This window comes from Sceloporus undulatus, chromosome 6 (genome assembly GCF_019175285.1).
Source record: "Sceloporus undulatus isolate JIND9_A2432 ecotype Alabama chromosome 6, SceUnd_v1.1, whole genome shotgun sequence".
Classification (NCBI taxonomy): Eukaryota; Metazoa; Chordata; class Lepidosauria; order Squamata; family Phrynosomatidae; genus Sceloporus; species Sceloporus undulatus.
The window spans coordinates 42,881,179-42,897,198 of NC_056527.1; the positions used below are offsets into that span (position 1 = coordinate 42,881,179).

General features: G+C 49.3%; 1 protein-coding gene across 1 annotated transcript; it reads left to right on the top strand.

Moving 5' to 3' along the window:
- The first annotated feature begins 5,019 nt into the window (after positions 1-5,019).
- Positions 5,020-13,675, top strand: EVX1 (even-skipped homeobox 1). Its single transcript, XM_042471170.1, has 3 exons — positions 5,020-5,518; positions 9,707-9,969; positions 13,133-13,675. Exons 1-3 carry the CDS (start codon positions 5,020-5,022, stop codon positions 13,673-13,675), a joined length of 1,305 nt encoding a protein of 434 aa, XP_042327104.1.
- The last annotated feature ends 2,345 nt before the right edge of the window (positions 13,676-16,020 follow it).

The window sequence follows — 16,020 nt, forward strand, 5'->3', positions numbered from 1 at the left end:
TATCTGCTGGGGTTTGGTTCCAGGACTACCCCTGCTCCTCTCCTCCGTGGATAACAAAATCCATGGATGCTCAAGTTCCAGTAAATACAATAGTACAGTAAAATGGTATCCCTTATGGAAAATCAAGTTCTGTTATTTAGAATTTATGCTTTCTCTAAAATACCTTCAAGCCGTGGATGCTTGAATCCGTGGATAAAAAAACCTCTGGGCAAAAAAGGTCATCTGTAGTTGCATAGTTTGCCCAATTCTGGCCCGAGGAGGGATTGAGACGACCGTCCAGCTTGAATGGAAGAAGTTGAGTTTCAATGGATATGGTAGCACCATCCATCTATTTTACAGGACCTTTTGGGGCTCATAATACACCCTGCGCGGAATGGGGGAGAATAGGGACACAGGTGGCAGGGAGGGACCCTTGGAAAGCAGAAAAGATAACCATGAAAAGGGGATCCAATGGGAGGAAAGAAAGGTTGATCCATTGATGGGGAGAGAGAATTTCTAGTCTATGAGAGGCTTGGCTCTTGAGGACGCGCCTCTACAACATCTCGCCTTTTTGTCTCGGGTTAATGAATTCGGAATAACTCACACTTTGCATTCAGGCGGATTTTACATATAAGTGACAGAACCTGACCTACATTTCACCCTTCTTTCTTCATTGTGCTGGCTACACCAAGAAGAAAGGCTTCCATCTCTAGCTGATTTTGCAAGGATTCCCCATTCCCAGTCGTTTAACAATTGAATTATTCGTTCCCCATCTCTCATTATATATGTGTGTGTGTGTGTGTGTGTAATAATATATTATGATATATATTGTATGTAGATATATAATATATAATTATAGATACCTCTCTCACTCTCTCTCTCTCCCATCCCCCTCTATTTATCCATCCATCTATCTATCTCCCCCTATGTAGGGATCCGGCGTGGCACTCTGACTCTGAAGACTAGAGTTCAAATCCCAGCTTGGCCATGAAACCCATTGGGCGACCTTGAGCAAGTCACACTCTCAGCTCCAGAAGAAGGAAATGACTTGAAGGCACACAACAACAACAACAACAACAACAACAACAACAACGTATACCTCCCATTATGAATATTCCGATCCAAATTTTAGAACAATGTTGTTGTTTTTTAAAGCCAACAAAAAAAAATCAACGTAGATCCCGCAAATCCGAAAGCTGCCTGTTCCTGAAGTATGAAATGCTGACAAACTCTCAAGGAGTGGTGTGCAACATGCGGAAGCTATATCCACGCTGCAGAAATAATCCAGTTTGACAACACTTTAACTGCCATGGTTCCATGCTATGGGATTCTGGGAACTGCTCCGCTTTGGGCCCACAACAAACTACAATTCCCAGAATTCCATAGCACAGATCCATGGCAGCTAAAGCGCTGTCAAACCGGATTGTTTCTGCAGGTTGGATAGACTCTAAGGCGATTCCTACACTCCTCCTCCCGAGGAGACCTAATGCTGGCCAAATGGTGTCAATCAGTAGATGGGATAATAATAATAATAATAATAATAATAATAATAATAGTTATTATTATTATTATTATTATTATTATTATTAGAATGGAAATGCTTTTAGAGCGAAGTAAACTGTCTGACAGGGAAGGCCCTTGAAAGGATATTCATCAAGAAGGAAATCGAGCTGTGTTGGATCCTGATACAGTCGCCCTTCGAGGAGACCCACTGAAATCTGTTCTAGTTGAGAATGCCGAAGAGATAGATCCATTGAAAGAGAAGTATGATGGAGTATAACCCCACCTGTAAGTATGTAGAGAGATCTTGTAACCCCTTTGAGACTATTGAAGGAAAGAAGTTGGCAGCATGAGCTTCCGCAGAGTTCAGTCTAGAGTACTTCCTCAGATGCGTTCGTTGCTACAAGCTCTCTCTACATACTGATTCTATAGACTGACATGGCTATATCTCTGTAAGCATAACTAAAGCTATAGCCAGCCCAGTCTCCCTCGTTCCCAATTCAGTCCGACATCTTCTCAAATAAACCTATTCGGTCTGAATTGAAGGAGGCTTCCTTGGGCTTGAAGGTGTTCAGGCTACAGATGTCGGCAGAAATCAAAGCAAAGCCACCTCAAGACATTCTGCAAACTGGTTTATTGTTGTTATTTCTAGTAGTAGCAGGTTGATCCGCACTTAAAACAATCCACATTTAACCCGCCCTCCACACTGTGCTCTGGTGTGTGTTTAAGGAGAGGGATACACGTCCTACACACTCTGAGATGAGACTAAGTCCCATTGAACTGAATGGGGTTTGTTAATAAATTTATACACAATCGCATTTTGGAGGGGTTTTAGGACTGTCCAAATGTCACTGACATCGGGGCTAAACCTAATTGTTGGTTTTAATGGCAGCAGATTACATGCTCCCAAACACAAGTAAGCTAGACTTAAAGGAGCGCCAGAACGCACATTAAAACCCTGTCTAAAACAACAAAGAGCCCTGTGGCATCTTATAGTCTTAACAGGTTTATGGCAGGAGGAGGCCTCTTGAACAGAGGCACCGAGTTTTACCTCTGATTTCAGGAAGACATCTTAAGGCATAGGATGGAAGAAAAGGTGATCAGAAGGAAATGTAAAATAGTGAGGGGAGAAACTGTATCTGGAGAGATGCAACTAAAGCAAATTTTAGTAGACCCACTGATATGAAAAAGACTTTTTAATCACCCTTTCTATAGGTCGCATTGTTTGTAATGGTTCTACCGGAGTGAGGACTAAAATTGGATGTAGCCTCTGGAGGAAGGAAAACAGTCTTTACAGTAAGTAAATGCTACTTACAGTAGGTCTCTCCATTCAGTTCCTCTGCATAACGTGCTTTTTACTCTCTTCGGAGCAGTAGGATGGTCTTTGTACTGGAAACAGATGCTAGATGTGTTTGTTTCCAGGCTGGCTTATTTATTTGCCCTGCTCAGCATTCCTATGACTCTAACCCTTCTGCCTTTGGGGTTTCCGCTGTATTTCTTTTCTTTTCTTTTCTTTAGTCCTCTACAAAAAATCCCTCAAACATTCCCATAAATTCTTTACCAGATTGGAAACATTATTAGCCACCCGACATTCTCGCGAATTACAAAGGATGGTTACAGGAGGGGATATTTGATATTTTGCGGTAGGGTTAGTAAACTGCCTGCAAAATGAAAGGCAAGATGTTTTTAAAAACAGATAAAATAAACGATGAGGCATGGCAAAGAAGTCTGTGCATACTTGCGAAATAAATAAAAATCCACAAAATTCATCTGAGGAAGTAGACTTTAGTCTAGGAAAGCTCATGCTGCCAACTTCTTTCTTTAGTTAGTCTCAAAGGTGCTACAAGATCTCTCGACATACTGATTCTACAGACTAACCCGGCTATATCTTTGAAAACATCCACAAAACATTTCTTGGGCGCCTTGAAAGGCTACCACGTTTCCTTTGGCACAAGGTTTCAAAGCCACCAATGAGCTGGAGTCCACCAAGGTTTATGCCAAAGAAAACTTGTGAACCTTTAAGGTCTTATCCTATTTTTGTTGTTGTTTTGGCTGCAAGAGCTTCAGAGGGCTAAAACAAAGCAAAACCCGTTATATTCCACACATCTTCGGCCCTCGCTTGAATTTTTGATAGCTTCGATTGAGCAGCCCTGCCTCAGGATTACTTCTCTCAGGTTGAAGCTTATAAATCATCTTCAGATAGTTCTCCCTCTCTCTCTCTCTCTGGTCCCTGTAAAGGAGAGGGGGGGAAAGAAGAAGAAGAATACAGCAGATATTGCTTGAAATAAATTATCATTAGGAACAATCCGGACTGGAGGTAGTTAGGACATCAATCAAGCTGTCTTCCTGGGTCTTCCTCCCTCCCATCAGTATTGCTACTCATCCTGGTCTTGGAGCCAGATGGCCCAGAGAAGTGGAATCAAATGGTGCATCATAAAGAAAGGAGGTGGGGGAAAGGACAGAATGACCCTCCAGGAGTAGCCCCTTGTTTGCCAGCGCCTTTCTCCTGCTCTTATTAGAAGTCGCCAAGTGCAACTTACTCGAAATGACAGGATTGCCAAAATGGACGTGGGGCCGGGGGTGGAGATAAATTCATGGTAACCTCCAGGCTCAGCCATGCCAACCCATTGAGTGACCTGGGGCAAGTCACGCTCTCTCAGCCTCCGAAGGTGACCAGAGCAAACCCCTTCCAAAGACCTAGGGTCGTCCTGAAATCGGAAACGACTTGAAGGCACACAACCAACCCCCAAAGCACAACGGGGAGGTGGAGGAGACTCCATACTACGTGTCTCCTTCACACTTTAAGGGCTTGGCAGGGTGGGGTGAAGGCGGCATCGCTCTCCAAGTCTTTTCCATTGGCTTTGGAGAAGAGTTCTCCTCCTGCCATTGAGGGCGACTCTGGTTTGGTCGTCGGTTCTCCATCCGCCTCTCCCCTCCCTTCTCCTCCTCTCTGGCCTCCTTCCCCCAGGTTTACACCTGGTGCATCCTTTCCTCCCCTCCCTCAACCCAGATCTCCCCCCACCACAACACAACACACACCTCCCAGATCTCCCTCACCCCTTGGCCCCCTCCTCCCCTTTAACTCTTCTTCTCCGGCTCTTCCTTTCATCTTCCTCTACCCCCCGGCAGACGTTTCTATTTATCCCACCCCAGCCCCCCAGCCCACCCCCTCCGGTCCAGGCAGTGGCGTCACCAGAGGTAGGGGCAGGACGAGGAGGACGGCACCCATTCCGGGATGACAGCTTCGGGAAGAAGAGGGCAATGGTGAGCTCCCTCCCAGAGCCGGCGCGGCAGAGGGGAGGCTTGGCAGCGCAAGGTCACCCCCAGCCCGGCTCCGGAGCCCCCTCGGCCGCCCTTGCTGCTCCTGCTGCTGCTCCTCTCTCTGCCTGGGAAGGGAAGAAGAAGAAGAAGAGGCGCCGGGAAGAAGGAGGAGGAGGAGGAGGAGGGGAGGAAGGGCTGGGAAGAAGGCGCAGAGAGGGAAGGGTGGATGGGGCTTGGGGCGGGGAGGCCTCTTCCTTGGGCCCCCAGAAGCCCCGCGTCATGGACGCCAGGAAGGAGATGGTGATGTTCCTGGAAGGGGGTCCCCTTGCCCCCCTGGTGGGCAAGAGGGCATCTGGCTTGGCAGAGGTGGTGGGCAGCCCCCGCCCAGAGCCCTCTCAGGACAGCAAGGGGCTTCACCGGAGGGGATGCCTCAGCCCCCGAGCAGGACCCCTGTCCTCCCGAGAAAGAGGAGGAGGAAGAATAGAAGATGGAGAGGAAGAGGAGGAGGAAGAGGAAGACGACGAGGAGGAGGAGGTGGAAGTCCTGCCAGGGACAGGGACGGTCCCCGAGAGCCGCTCGGCGGCGGCAGCGCTGCTCCTCTCGGCTGGAGCGGAGCCTTCTCCCCTCCCGCCGCCCCCGCCGCCCCCCCTCCACCGCCTCTCGGCCAAAGGCCAGCAGAGCAGCTCCGACACCGAGTCCGACTTCTATGAGGAGATCGAGGTGAGCTGCACCCCGGACTGCGGCGCCGGCGGCGAGGAATACCACCAACATGGCAAAGGTACCCTCCTCGCCCGAGAGACGGACAGCCCTCTCTTCCCTGCCCTCCTCTGCAGGGTTGGTTTTTTTTTAGGGGGGAGTTGGAGGTCAGGTGGACGAGGGGTTCAGGCAGGCTGGACCGCCAAGGTAGATGGGGAGAGGAAGAAGAGGAAGGAAAGAAAGGAAGAAAGGAGGAGAGGAAGGAAGAAGGAAGGAAGGAAGGACGGAAGGAAGGAAGGAGAAAAGAGAAGCACTGGAGAAGGAGGAAGGATGGAAAGACGGGGAAGGGGTAGGGAGGGAGGGGAGGGAGGGAGGGAGGAGGAGGAAAGAGAAGGAAGGGGGGGGACTGGAAGGAAGGATGAAAAGAAGGAAGGATGGAAGAAGAGGAAGGTAAAGGAAGAAAAAGGCAGAAGAAAAGAATGGAGACAAAGATGAGGAAGGAAGGAAGAAGGGAAGCAGGAAAGGAAAGATGGAAAGAGAGGAAGGAAAGGAAGGAAGGAATAAAGGAAGGAAGAGTAGAAAGAATGGAGAAGAAAAGAGAGAAGGAAAGGAGAAAGGAAGGAAGGAGAGGAAGGAAGGAAGGAAGGAAGGAGGAAGGAAGGAGAGATGAAGGAGGAGAATGAGAAAGAGAAGGAAGGATGATGAAGGAGGACTTTTCCTCGATCCAGGAATTTGTTATGTGCAGAAGCCTCACAACCAGGTGGCGGGGTTCTTCTGTCCCCTCCCGCTTGATCCCTAAAGCACTTAATGGGCCAGGGCACACTTTCCCCTCCGACTCTGCTCAAGTGGCTCGAGGACCGCCGCCTGTCTTTCTTTTGGTGTCCCCCCCCCTGCTTCTGCCAGGCCAGCCCTCTCTTCAGTTGCCCCCCCCCGAGCCCCGGAGGCCGAGCCTTGGGAGGCGTCTCTTTCTAATTGCCCCCCGAGTGACATCGGCCTAACTCGCACACATTCTCCCGCTTTGAAGTCTAAGATGTTAATGGGGGACATGAAATCGATCCTCAGTGCAAAGGGGGCATCCTGGGCCTCTATGCAGAGAAAAGGGAGAGGGGAGGGGAGCTTTTATTGGATGAATTTCCCCGAAGTTTTCTGTCCTTGGGTGTCTAGCGCTCCAATTCCACCCTTAGTGCTCTCCTACCCCTTCCCCCAATCGCTCCCTCCCCAGTCCCAAGGCAAAGGAAACGAGTTCCTCCAGATATGGCCGAGATCAAAAGAAATCCGCCTGCCTGCTGGTCAGGTTTCCAGCTTGGTCTCTGGGGAGTGTGTGTGTCTTGGCCCTGGTAGAGCTTGCAACGTGCTGGGATGGGCGGGATCAGTCCCCCATCTTCTCTGACACCCTGGAAAAGCCTGTAAAATTGCTGCAGACAGCTCCAGGGCTTGACCCATATGCGGCTCTGCCCAGGGTGTGGGTTGGCACGTTGGTCCGAGGTCCCATTGCCTTGTCACTTCTGCCCCGTGCGGCGGCAGCTCTGTCGCCAAGGGCTCTAATTGCCTCTTGCGACTCTAGGCACAAGGAGACCAGGGGCGGCATTTGAAGGCCCAAGGCTTGTCGTCCCCTCCCCTCCCAGCTCCCCCCCCCCGCCCAGCTTAAACTTACTTTTTGGGGGGTGGCTTGATCACTCCCAGGAGGGCTCCTTTGACCTAATGGAAGGAGGAAGGAAGGACAGGAAGGAAGGGAAGGAAGGAAGGAAGAAAGCGGGCAGGTTAAAAAGAGAATGAAAGGAAGGCCTGGCAGGCAGGCAAAAAGAAAAGGAAGGAAGGAAGGTAATTAGAGAAGGAAGGAAAGTAAAAGAAAGAAGGTAGGAAGGAAGGAGGAAGGAAGGAAGGTTTCCATCGTCCAAAATTAAAAAGGGATAAGGATAGAGGGAGTGGTCTTTATCAGCCAACTGGCATTTCCCTTCCTCCACTGTCTGTTGTTGTGTTGCTAAGTGCCTTCAAAATGTTTCCGACTTTGGACCGACCCTAAGCACAGGGAGTTTTATTCTTGGACAAGATGTCTTCCCAAAGGGTTTTCTTTCACCTGAGACTGAGCGAGTTGTGACTTGCCCAGGCTCACCCAATGGTTTCCATGGAGCGGTGGGGGATCGCACTTTCCCAGAGTCCATTCAAACCACTACGCTTGCGCACATTTTGGACGGTCAGTCATTTGGAACTGAACCCGATCCAACATTTTGGAACAAAAGCCGTACCCACCACCCCCCCCCCCCCGCCTGCCCCCCATTTTTCAGATATCAGGCCTAAGGACTGGATGTGAAGATCTTCCTTTTCCTTCCACATCAAAGGGCGGGAAGGGGGTATCTCACCTTTGATGCTCCTTCATACCTTTAGCCTATTCTCCTTGCATTGGAGAGGCCAGATCCTGCCTCCAAGATCGCTGTCTTGCAGGACTCACCGGTCTCCATTCTCTTTTTCTGCTTATGGGAGGAAAGAGGAGGACTTTTCCTTGCCGGCCTCTGGCAGCCAAAGCAGCAAAGAATCCGGTGGGACCTGAAAGCCGATCTCTTAAAAGCCTAAACTTTTGAGAACTGAAGTCTTAGATGGGGGGTGAAGGTGGAGGGCGGGAAAGAAGGCTGTTAGATGCTTTGAAGGAGGCTGGAGGGAGGCAGGCCTGGCCTCTTGCATTTCCCTCCTCCTTCCCAGAGTCTTTAGACCGCAGGTGCTGGGGGGGGGGGGAATCGAGCCAAAGATGAGGGGGAAATATCTTCTCACAGTTGGGGTTTTTTGGCCCTTGCACTGGAAGGAAGCCGGTGAGCATTCCTCCCATGGAAACCCACCTGAGTTTTGCGCTTTGCACAACGATTGATCCCGTTGAAATAAACGGGAATTCTGTCCAGCCTTAGAGGGGCGTTTTGGGGAAATAGGTCCAGCGGTAAATAATATAAAATTATTCCCTGTGTTGGGATTCAATGATGTTGATTCCCGGGAAGGAGAGCATCCTTTTGCAACCTTACCATGAAGGCATCCTGGACTTATCCTTTCAAGCCAGGGCTGAGTATCTGGCTTGAAAGGATTAGGTGCAGATTTCAAGGGTTCACACCCTTGAAATCTGCTTTCTTCTGATCCCAACTCGCTTCCAAGCAAAGGGAAGTCTGGTTCTAATGAAATCCAACCCTGTTTACATGGAATCAGTCTGAGTGGTTTGAACGTTGGACTACGACTGTGGAGGTTAGGGTTCGAATCCCCTTTCGGTCATGTAAACCCATTGGGTGATCACGGGCAAGTCACACTCTCTTAGCTTCAGAGGAAGGCAATGGTAAAGCTCCTGTCGACGAAACCTCCATAGCTTCCCCTGAGGGTCACCTTAAATCGGAAAGGACTTGAAGAACCGCTGCTATGGACTGGCTCTTAACGCAATATGCCCGCTCTTAATGCAGAAGGTGCCCCACTGAAATTAATAGGGTAAACATCCAAGTGATGAGGTCTAGGAGGGGATGCCAGGGCTCCAGTTCCTCTAAGATCCAGTCCCATTAGGGGCCTGAACAACCCCTAAACCCTGTTGAACTGGGCAACCCCTAAAGCTCATTGAATTCAGTGGGCCTTAGGCCTGAGCAACCTCTAAAACTCATTCAACAGACCAACCTCTCATTCCCCATTGAACTCAATAGCATTTTGGGCCTCAGCAACTCCTAGGTGGTTTGCCATTGCCTTCCCCTGAGGCTGAGAGAGTGTTACTGGGCCAAGGTCCCTGGATGACCTTGGCCCAGTCACACTCTCTCAGCCTCAAGGGAAGGCAATGGCGAACCTCCTGAGCAAAGCTTGCTAAGAAACCCCCATATTAGGGTCGCCATAGTCGGAAACGATTTGAAGGCACACAACGACAACAACAAAAAATCCTAAATCCTGATGAACAGGGCAACCTCCAACCTGCACTGAACTCAGTGGGCCTTAGGCCTGAGCAACCCCTAAACCCTGTGGAACAGGGCAACCTCCAATCCCCATTGAACTCAGTGGGCTTTAGGGCTTGTCCTGTAAACCTGTGCCAAGCCTAGGCCTGCGGCTCAAGGCGCTTGTAGCTCGGGCCAGTAGCCCTCCAACTCAGAAGCCACTGCTGGCCAAAAGGGGGTCCCTTGGGGGCATGCATTCTCCCCTCCTCCTTTCCCTCCCCCCATAACACTCTCCACAGGGGCAGAAACAGTGGGGCAGGGGGTGGGAGAAGCAGGTGGGCCTTGGCTTTTCAACCTCTGGGTGTCTTCTTCTGGGCTTCCCCTCGCAGGACAACGCTCAGAGAACTCGGCAGGGAGCCCCAGCAGCGGAGGAGAGCCCCCGAAAGGCAGTGGGGCCGGAGGCGGAGGCGGAGGAGGCTCGCAAGGCTCCCTGTCCTGCAGCGCCAGCGATCAAATGCGCCGCTACCGGACGGCCTTCACCCGGGAGCAGATCGCCAGGCTGGAGAAGGAGTTCTACCGGGAGAATTACGTCTCCAGGCCCCGGAGGTGCGAACTGGCGGCTGCCTTAAACCTACCAGAAACCACCATCAAGGTAGGATGATGATGATGATGATGATGATGATGATGATGATGATGATGATGATGATGAATAGCAGGAGGAGGATCAGGAGAATGATGAGCATCATTCTCCTGATCCTCCCAAGAGAAGGAATCTCAAAGTGACAGTACAATTTCACAGACAGACACACACACACACACATACACTTTGCTAAGTTTCTGGGGCCCTGGGATCCAAAGCCACAGGGAACTTCCAGGGCGGTGGGCTTCTACTATTGGTCCTATATTCCGATCTATTTACCAGGTCATGGGTGCTGCCACCCAGCAGGGAAGGTTTTATTAAGGCTGGGCAAGTCACATGCTCTCAGCCTCAGGGGAAGGCAATGGCAATCCCCCCCCCCCACACATACACACTTAGGGGCACACAACAACAGCAACAAGAGAGATGCTGTCTTGCAAACCTTTGTGCTGGCATTTACTACCGCAATTTAGAGTGCATCTACACGGTAGAAATAATGCAGTTTGGCACCACTTTGGAAGTGCTGCAGCTCCATCCTAAGGAATCCTGAGATTTGTAGTTTGACAAGGCCTTCTCTGCGAAAGAGTGCCAGTGCCTCACAAAACGACAAGTCTCAGGATTCTGTAGAATGGAGCCATGGCAGTTAAAATGGTGTCCAACAGCATGATTTCTATAGTGTAGATGCACCTGAAGAACAGTTCTCTCTCACCCTTTCAGGGCATGGGAAGTGTGTATGTGGGGGTACCCCATCCTCTTTGGGAGACTGGTTCTGTGTCCTAACCCAAGCCTTAAATGTACTTAGCTAGCATGTGAAGGAGAGGGGCAATCCTGATAGAGAAACCTGACACATATCAATTCAGAAGTAAATCTCACTGACCTCTATGGGCCTCACTCCCTCCTAAGCGTCCATAAGAAGCCGACCCAGGAATTTGGGAATAGATCCTGCTGCCTTTTTGTGGATTTTGGATGTTATTGTATTTTGTTACATGACCAACAGAGCTACACCTGGATGTGGTATCTTTGGGATATCTCCCTTTCGGGAATCATGGTGGCTACTTAGTTTTATCTACTCTAAGTACAGGAAGCATGCTTTAAGGTAGGGGCAGCCTGGGGAGGGGGGGGCATAAAACAAAATCCAAGGTCCATATGAGGGCAATATTCGGTCAACAGCCCCCTTCCAAAATTAGAACGTGAATCTAGACCTGGTTTACTTCAACCAGGTTATACGATATGAAATAATTTAATGTTTTAAATGGAGTTCGGATCAGGCTGTCTTTCACAGATCAAACACGTATGTGGGAGTAGCCCCTGCTTTGGCTTTGAAGTTAGTGAGGTTTGTTTGTGGTGTGCCTTCCAGTCCTTTCCACCCTAAGGTGAACCTGTCACTGGTTTTTTTGTTGGTTTTGCAAGATTTGTTCACAGTGGGCTTGTTTTTGTTTCCTCTGAGGCTGAGAGAATGTGACTTGCCCAAGGTCAACCAGTGGGTTTCCATGGCTGAGCAAGATTCGAACTCCCATCTCCTAGAGGTCAAGTTCTCAGTGAGGCTTGCTTTTATGTAAACTTCAGTAGAATTTCACTGCACACTGCTAAGAGAGCCGAAATCCAATGTGCTGCAGTTTATAAGGATTCAACAGCAGAGACATTACAGACAATTTTCAATCTAATTGCAAGGGTAGGGGAGCCTGGCAAGGATTCAAGTTAGTTTTTTCTGGAAGAGCTTCCTCCTCCATAAATTTCAGTGGGATCTGGAGTACAACCTGTCAAGTATAATCAAGGATTGTTTCAAACATAATAAGAATATGTTGAATAGACTGAAAATTGGAAAGGCCTAGGAGAATGGAAGAGAAGAGAACTTGTGTAATTTGTAGTGGTGGTGATAATGATGATAAGAACTACAACTCCCACCTTTCACTTGCCTTGCAACTCCTAGCAGATGTCTAACAACTAAAGAAAGAAGTCAAGGAAGCAAATCCTTTGGGGATCTTGTGGAAGCATATAGCACAGACACACAGAGAAAAAAATATTTCTGAACTTCAGTGCAGTGACTGGGAAATGGCCAAATGCCATTTCTGTAGGCCTTGAGCTAGAGAAATCTTGGCAGGTATTGTTACGCTGAACTGAATGTGAAGGTCCCTTTTTGTTGGTCAGCTTAATAGCCCATGTCTATACTGTACTTATTGGACATAGTTGATCCTGGTCAGAGGACACTCCATCCCTCCCTCTCTCTGGTTCTCTTTTTCACACAGAGAGTGTGACAGCTGAAGGCCAAAGAGAGCCCAGCCTAGGAAAGCAGCCGTCCTCTGCCTGGGTGACCTGGTGGCCTCACCACAAAGGAGGACAAGGCAATGCAAAATGGAGCACATTCAAGAAAAATGTAGGCCATTAGACTAAAACTAGCTAAAAACACTCATAGAAATATAAATCCATGCTCCTTGGTCCTGCTCAAAACGGAGGACATTTTGAAATTCCTCCTGGACAGAAGGCTGAAATGGAGGCCATGTCCTGGGAAAGAGGAAGCATGGTCACCATGAGCTAAAAATACAGCTAGAAAATGTAAATCCATGCTTTTTAGTCCTGCTCAAAATGGGGGACATTTGGCATTCCTCCTGGACAGAAGGCTGAAGTGGAGGCCATGTCCTGGGAAAGGAGGAAGCATGAGCTAAATACACAGCTAGACATATACTATCCATGCTTCTTAGTCCTGCTAAAAAATAAATAAATAAAATTGGAGGGCCTGTTGGCATTCCTCCTGGAGAGAAGACTGAAATGGAGGTCATGTCATGGGAAAGGAGGAAGCATGGTCACCATGAGCTAAAAACAGGACTGGAAATGTAAAAGCCATGCTTCTTAGTCCTGTTCAAAAAAAATGGAGGGCATTTTGTAATTCCTCCTGGACAGAAGGCGTCCTGGAAAAGGAGCAAGTCTGGTCACCATGAGCTAAAATCATGGCTAGAAAATGTAAAAGCCATGCTTCTTAGTCCTGCTCAGAAAAATGGAGGGCCTTTTGGCATTCCTCCTGGACAAGAGGCTGAAATGGAAAAGGAGGGAGTCTGGGCACCCGACTTGGGTGCCCCAGGAGAGTAAGAATCCGTGTTTTTTATTATTATTATCTCTTATTGCATTTTTTCTCCTCTGGGATTTGAAAGCCTCCCTCGCCCTTCTTGTCGCCCTCTTGCAGGTGTGGTTCCAAAACCGTCGGATGAAGGACAAGAGGCAGCGCTTGGCCATGACCTGGCCCCATCCCGCGGACCCGGCCTTCTACACTTACATGATGAGCCACGCGGCGGCCACCGGCAACCTGCCTTATCCCTTCCCTTCCCACCTGCCTCTCCCCTACTACTCCCCGATGGGGCTGGGGGCCGCCTCCGCTGCCGCTGCCGCCCCCTTCAGCTCCCCGTTAAGACCCCTGGACACCTTCCGCGTCCTCTCGCACCCGTATCCGCGGCCCGAGCTGCTCTGCGCCTTCCGACACCCCTCGCTTTACGCGGCGCCGGCCCACGGAGGGGCGGCAGGGACCCCTTGCTCCTGCCTCGCTTGCCACGGGGGACCCAGCAACGGCCTGGCCCCCCGGCCCTCCGGATCGGACTTCCCCTGCCCCGCCGCCGCCAGCGCCACCCCCAGGACGGACTCCTTCCTCACCTTCACCCCCTCCGTCCTCAGCAAGAGCTCCTCCGCTTCGGGGGCCCTGGATCAGCGGGAAGAGGTCCCTTTGACCAGATAAAAGACCCACCGAGGGCTTCATCTCAGGGTTCTCGCCCTCCCCCCCCCCAGATCTCCTCTCTAGAGACCTCTGAAGCAGCCCCCGAGTTTTCTGTCCACTCGTTATTGAACTGCCTTCCAAGGAGAGACCTTTCTAAAACGGAAAGGAAACTTTGGCTGCATCCACACTGGAGAGATAACCCGGTTTGGCACCGCTTTAATTGCCCTGGCTCAAGGCTATGGTAATTCTGGAAGTTGGAGTTTGTTGTGGGGCCCAGAGCGGGCCCCACAACAAACTCCCAACTCCCAGAATTCCATAGCCTTGAGCCAGAAAAGAGTTAAAGCGGTGCCAAACCGGGTTATTGCTGCAGTGTGGGTGCAGCCTTTGAAAGAAAGAAAAAGAAAGAACCCGTGGCTTTGTTTTATTTTTCAACGGAAGGGTTCCTTGCGCCGAAGAGCCCTGGAAAAATACAATGAAATCCGCGCAGGACTTTGCTAAGGACCTTCCTTGCAGGAAGGAAGGAAAAGGAAGAAAGGTTGATTGTTTGCACCGTTTCCCCCTCTGAAACTGCTAAGTACTTTTTCTTCTTCATCATCTCCTCCTCCTCCTCCTCTTCCTCCTCAGGACTGGTTTCCAGCCCACTGCGGCCTCAATAGCTTCTGTAGGACCTTCTATGTGACTGAAAGGAGAATACTTGAAAAGAAGGGATGGTCGAGCCTAAAGGAAATAATAATAATAATGATAATAATGTATGCCTGATGAAAGATCTATGCTTTGCCAGATTAAAAAAAAAGGGAACGAAATATGAAGGGCCTCGGAGGAGTTGCAATGTGTCATCCGTTATTTCGGGTGGGTGTTAAACTTACTAATAATAAGAGGGAGGGCATCAATAACCGGTCGACGTTTGAAAACATAGAAAACTACCCTTCCAACTGGCACCGTGTCCGTATTTGGGTGGGTTCCCTCGCCTTTCCCTTTCCCCAGCTCCTAGAAATATTTATTTTATTTACATTTATTTGATGGATTTGTATCCCTCCTTTCTCCCAGAATGGGATTCAATGGGAAATACAATTTCCCCCTAATCTTTGAAGAAAGGAAAGGATACTAATCTTTGAGGAAAGGAAAGGAGCCTAATCTTTGTACCTCGGGCATTGAGGGAACAAGGGGTGTTGATCCGGATGGGAAGAACGAAGTTTGGAGAGGGAAGCCCAGAAGGGTCCAAGCGAGTGGTCCTTTCCAACCTCGACCTGCCATTGTCTGTTGCTGGATTGTGACCACCGGTGAAATGAGCAAGAGATGCATATGTGGGGAGGAGGAGGAGGTCTTGGGATTTATTTGTGTGTGTCCCCCTCTTTTCTCTCTCTCCCTCTCTCTCTTTAATGTGTCGGCTGCAAGAGGCTTCTCAGCCCAGAGAGCCGGTGCGCCTGCCAAACGCTAACAAGCCGCCAAGGGAAGCGATTAAGTGACAGGGAGCAGACCGCTTCCCTCCTTCGCGCAGTTGCTGAGCTGCAAATTAAAGCCAAGGCGGGCTCCTCTCCTGCTTGAGACCCCTTCACTTTCCCCATCGCTTTCCCCACCAGCATCACTTCTTCCTTCCCCCCTTTCTTTCTTTTCTTCCCTTTTTCTTTTTTGGTTTAAATCTGATGCATTTCATCACCATTTTTTTTCCCTTTTACATGGCGCGATCATTTCCTTCTCCTTGTACTTGTCTTTTCTACACTCCTTCTACACCTTTGTTTGCCCCCCTCTCCCCCCCCCCGTGACGATGCTGCCTCAGAGGGAAGGAAATAATCCCGGGGTTCCAACAACAACAACAACAACAACAATTTTTATGGAAGATACACTGTTGGAAAAATAGCAATTTGTAGAATCAGAGATTTGGAAAAGACCACAAGGGCCATCCAGTCCCTTTTGCTGTTGCTTTTTTTCTTTTGCAATTAGTACTATCTTCCAAAATGTAATAAAAAAAAAAGGGGGGGGGGAGAAAGACACCGACACAGCATTAAAATGGACTAGTAATTGCTTTTGTCTTCGGTTGTTTAGAAGGCAGTCAATGCTCTATTTTTCTATTATGACTCTTGCCCAGTCATAATCCTTTCTTGGCGCTTCTGTATGTATTTCCGTATCCTATGTCCAGTTCGATTGTAACGAAAATAAAAGGGGAAAGGGAATAGTAGTAGAAGACACAGAGAGAGATCTAATTCGTTTCAAATATCAAAACCAGTGTCATCTCCACCTTTAATCCAGCGCTCAGTTAAACCTGATTTAAGAGAGGATCCAAAGATAGTTACAGGGAGAGTAAGTTTTACTGACATCAGTGAGGTCTTACTTCCAAACAATACAAAATGTTGCAAGATCACTCCAAG

Bases quoted from the DNA above. Each gene is read 5' to 3' on its own strand.
- EVX1 (XM_042471170.1), top strand. From the start codon at position 5,020: ATGGACGCCAGGAAGGAGATGGTGATGTTCCTGGAAGGGGGTCCCCTT. The intron at 5,519-9,706 runs GTACCCTCCTCG...TTCCCCTCGCAG, and splicing joins ATACCACCAACATGGCAAAG to GACAACGCTCAGAGAACTCG. The intron at 9,970-13,132 runs GTAGGATGATGA...GCCCTCTTGCAG, and splicing joins TACCAGAAACCACCATCAAG to GTGTGGTTCCAAAACCGTCG.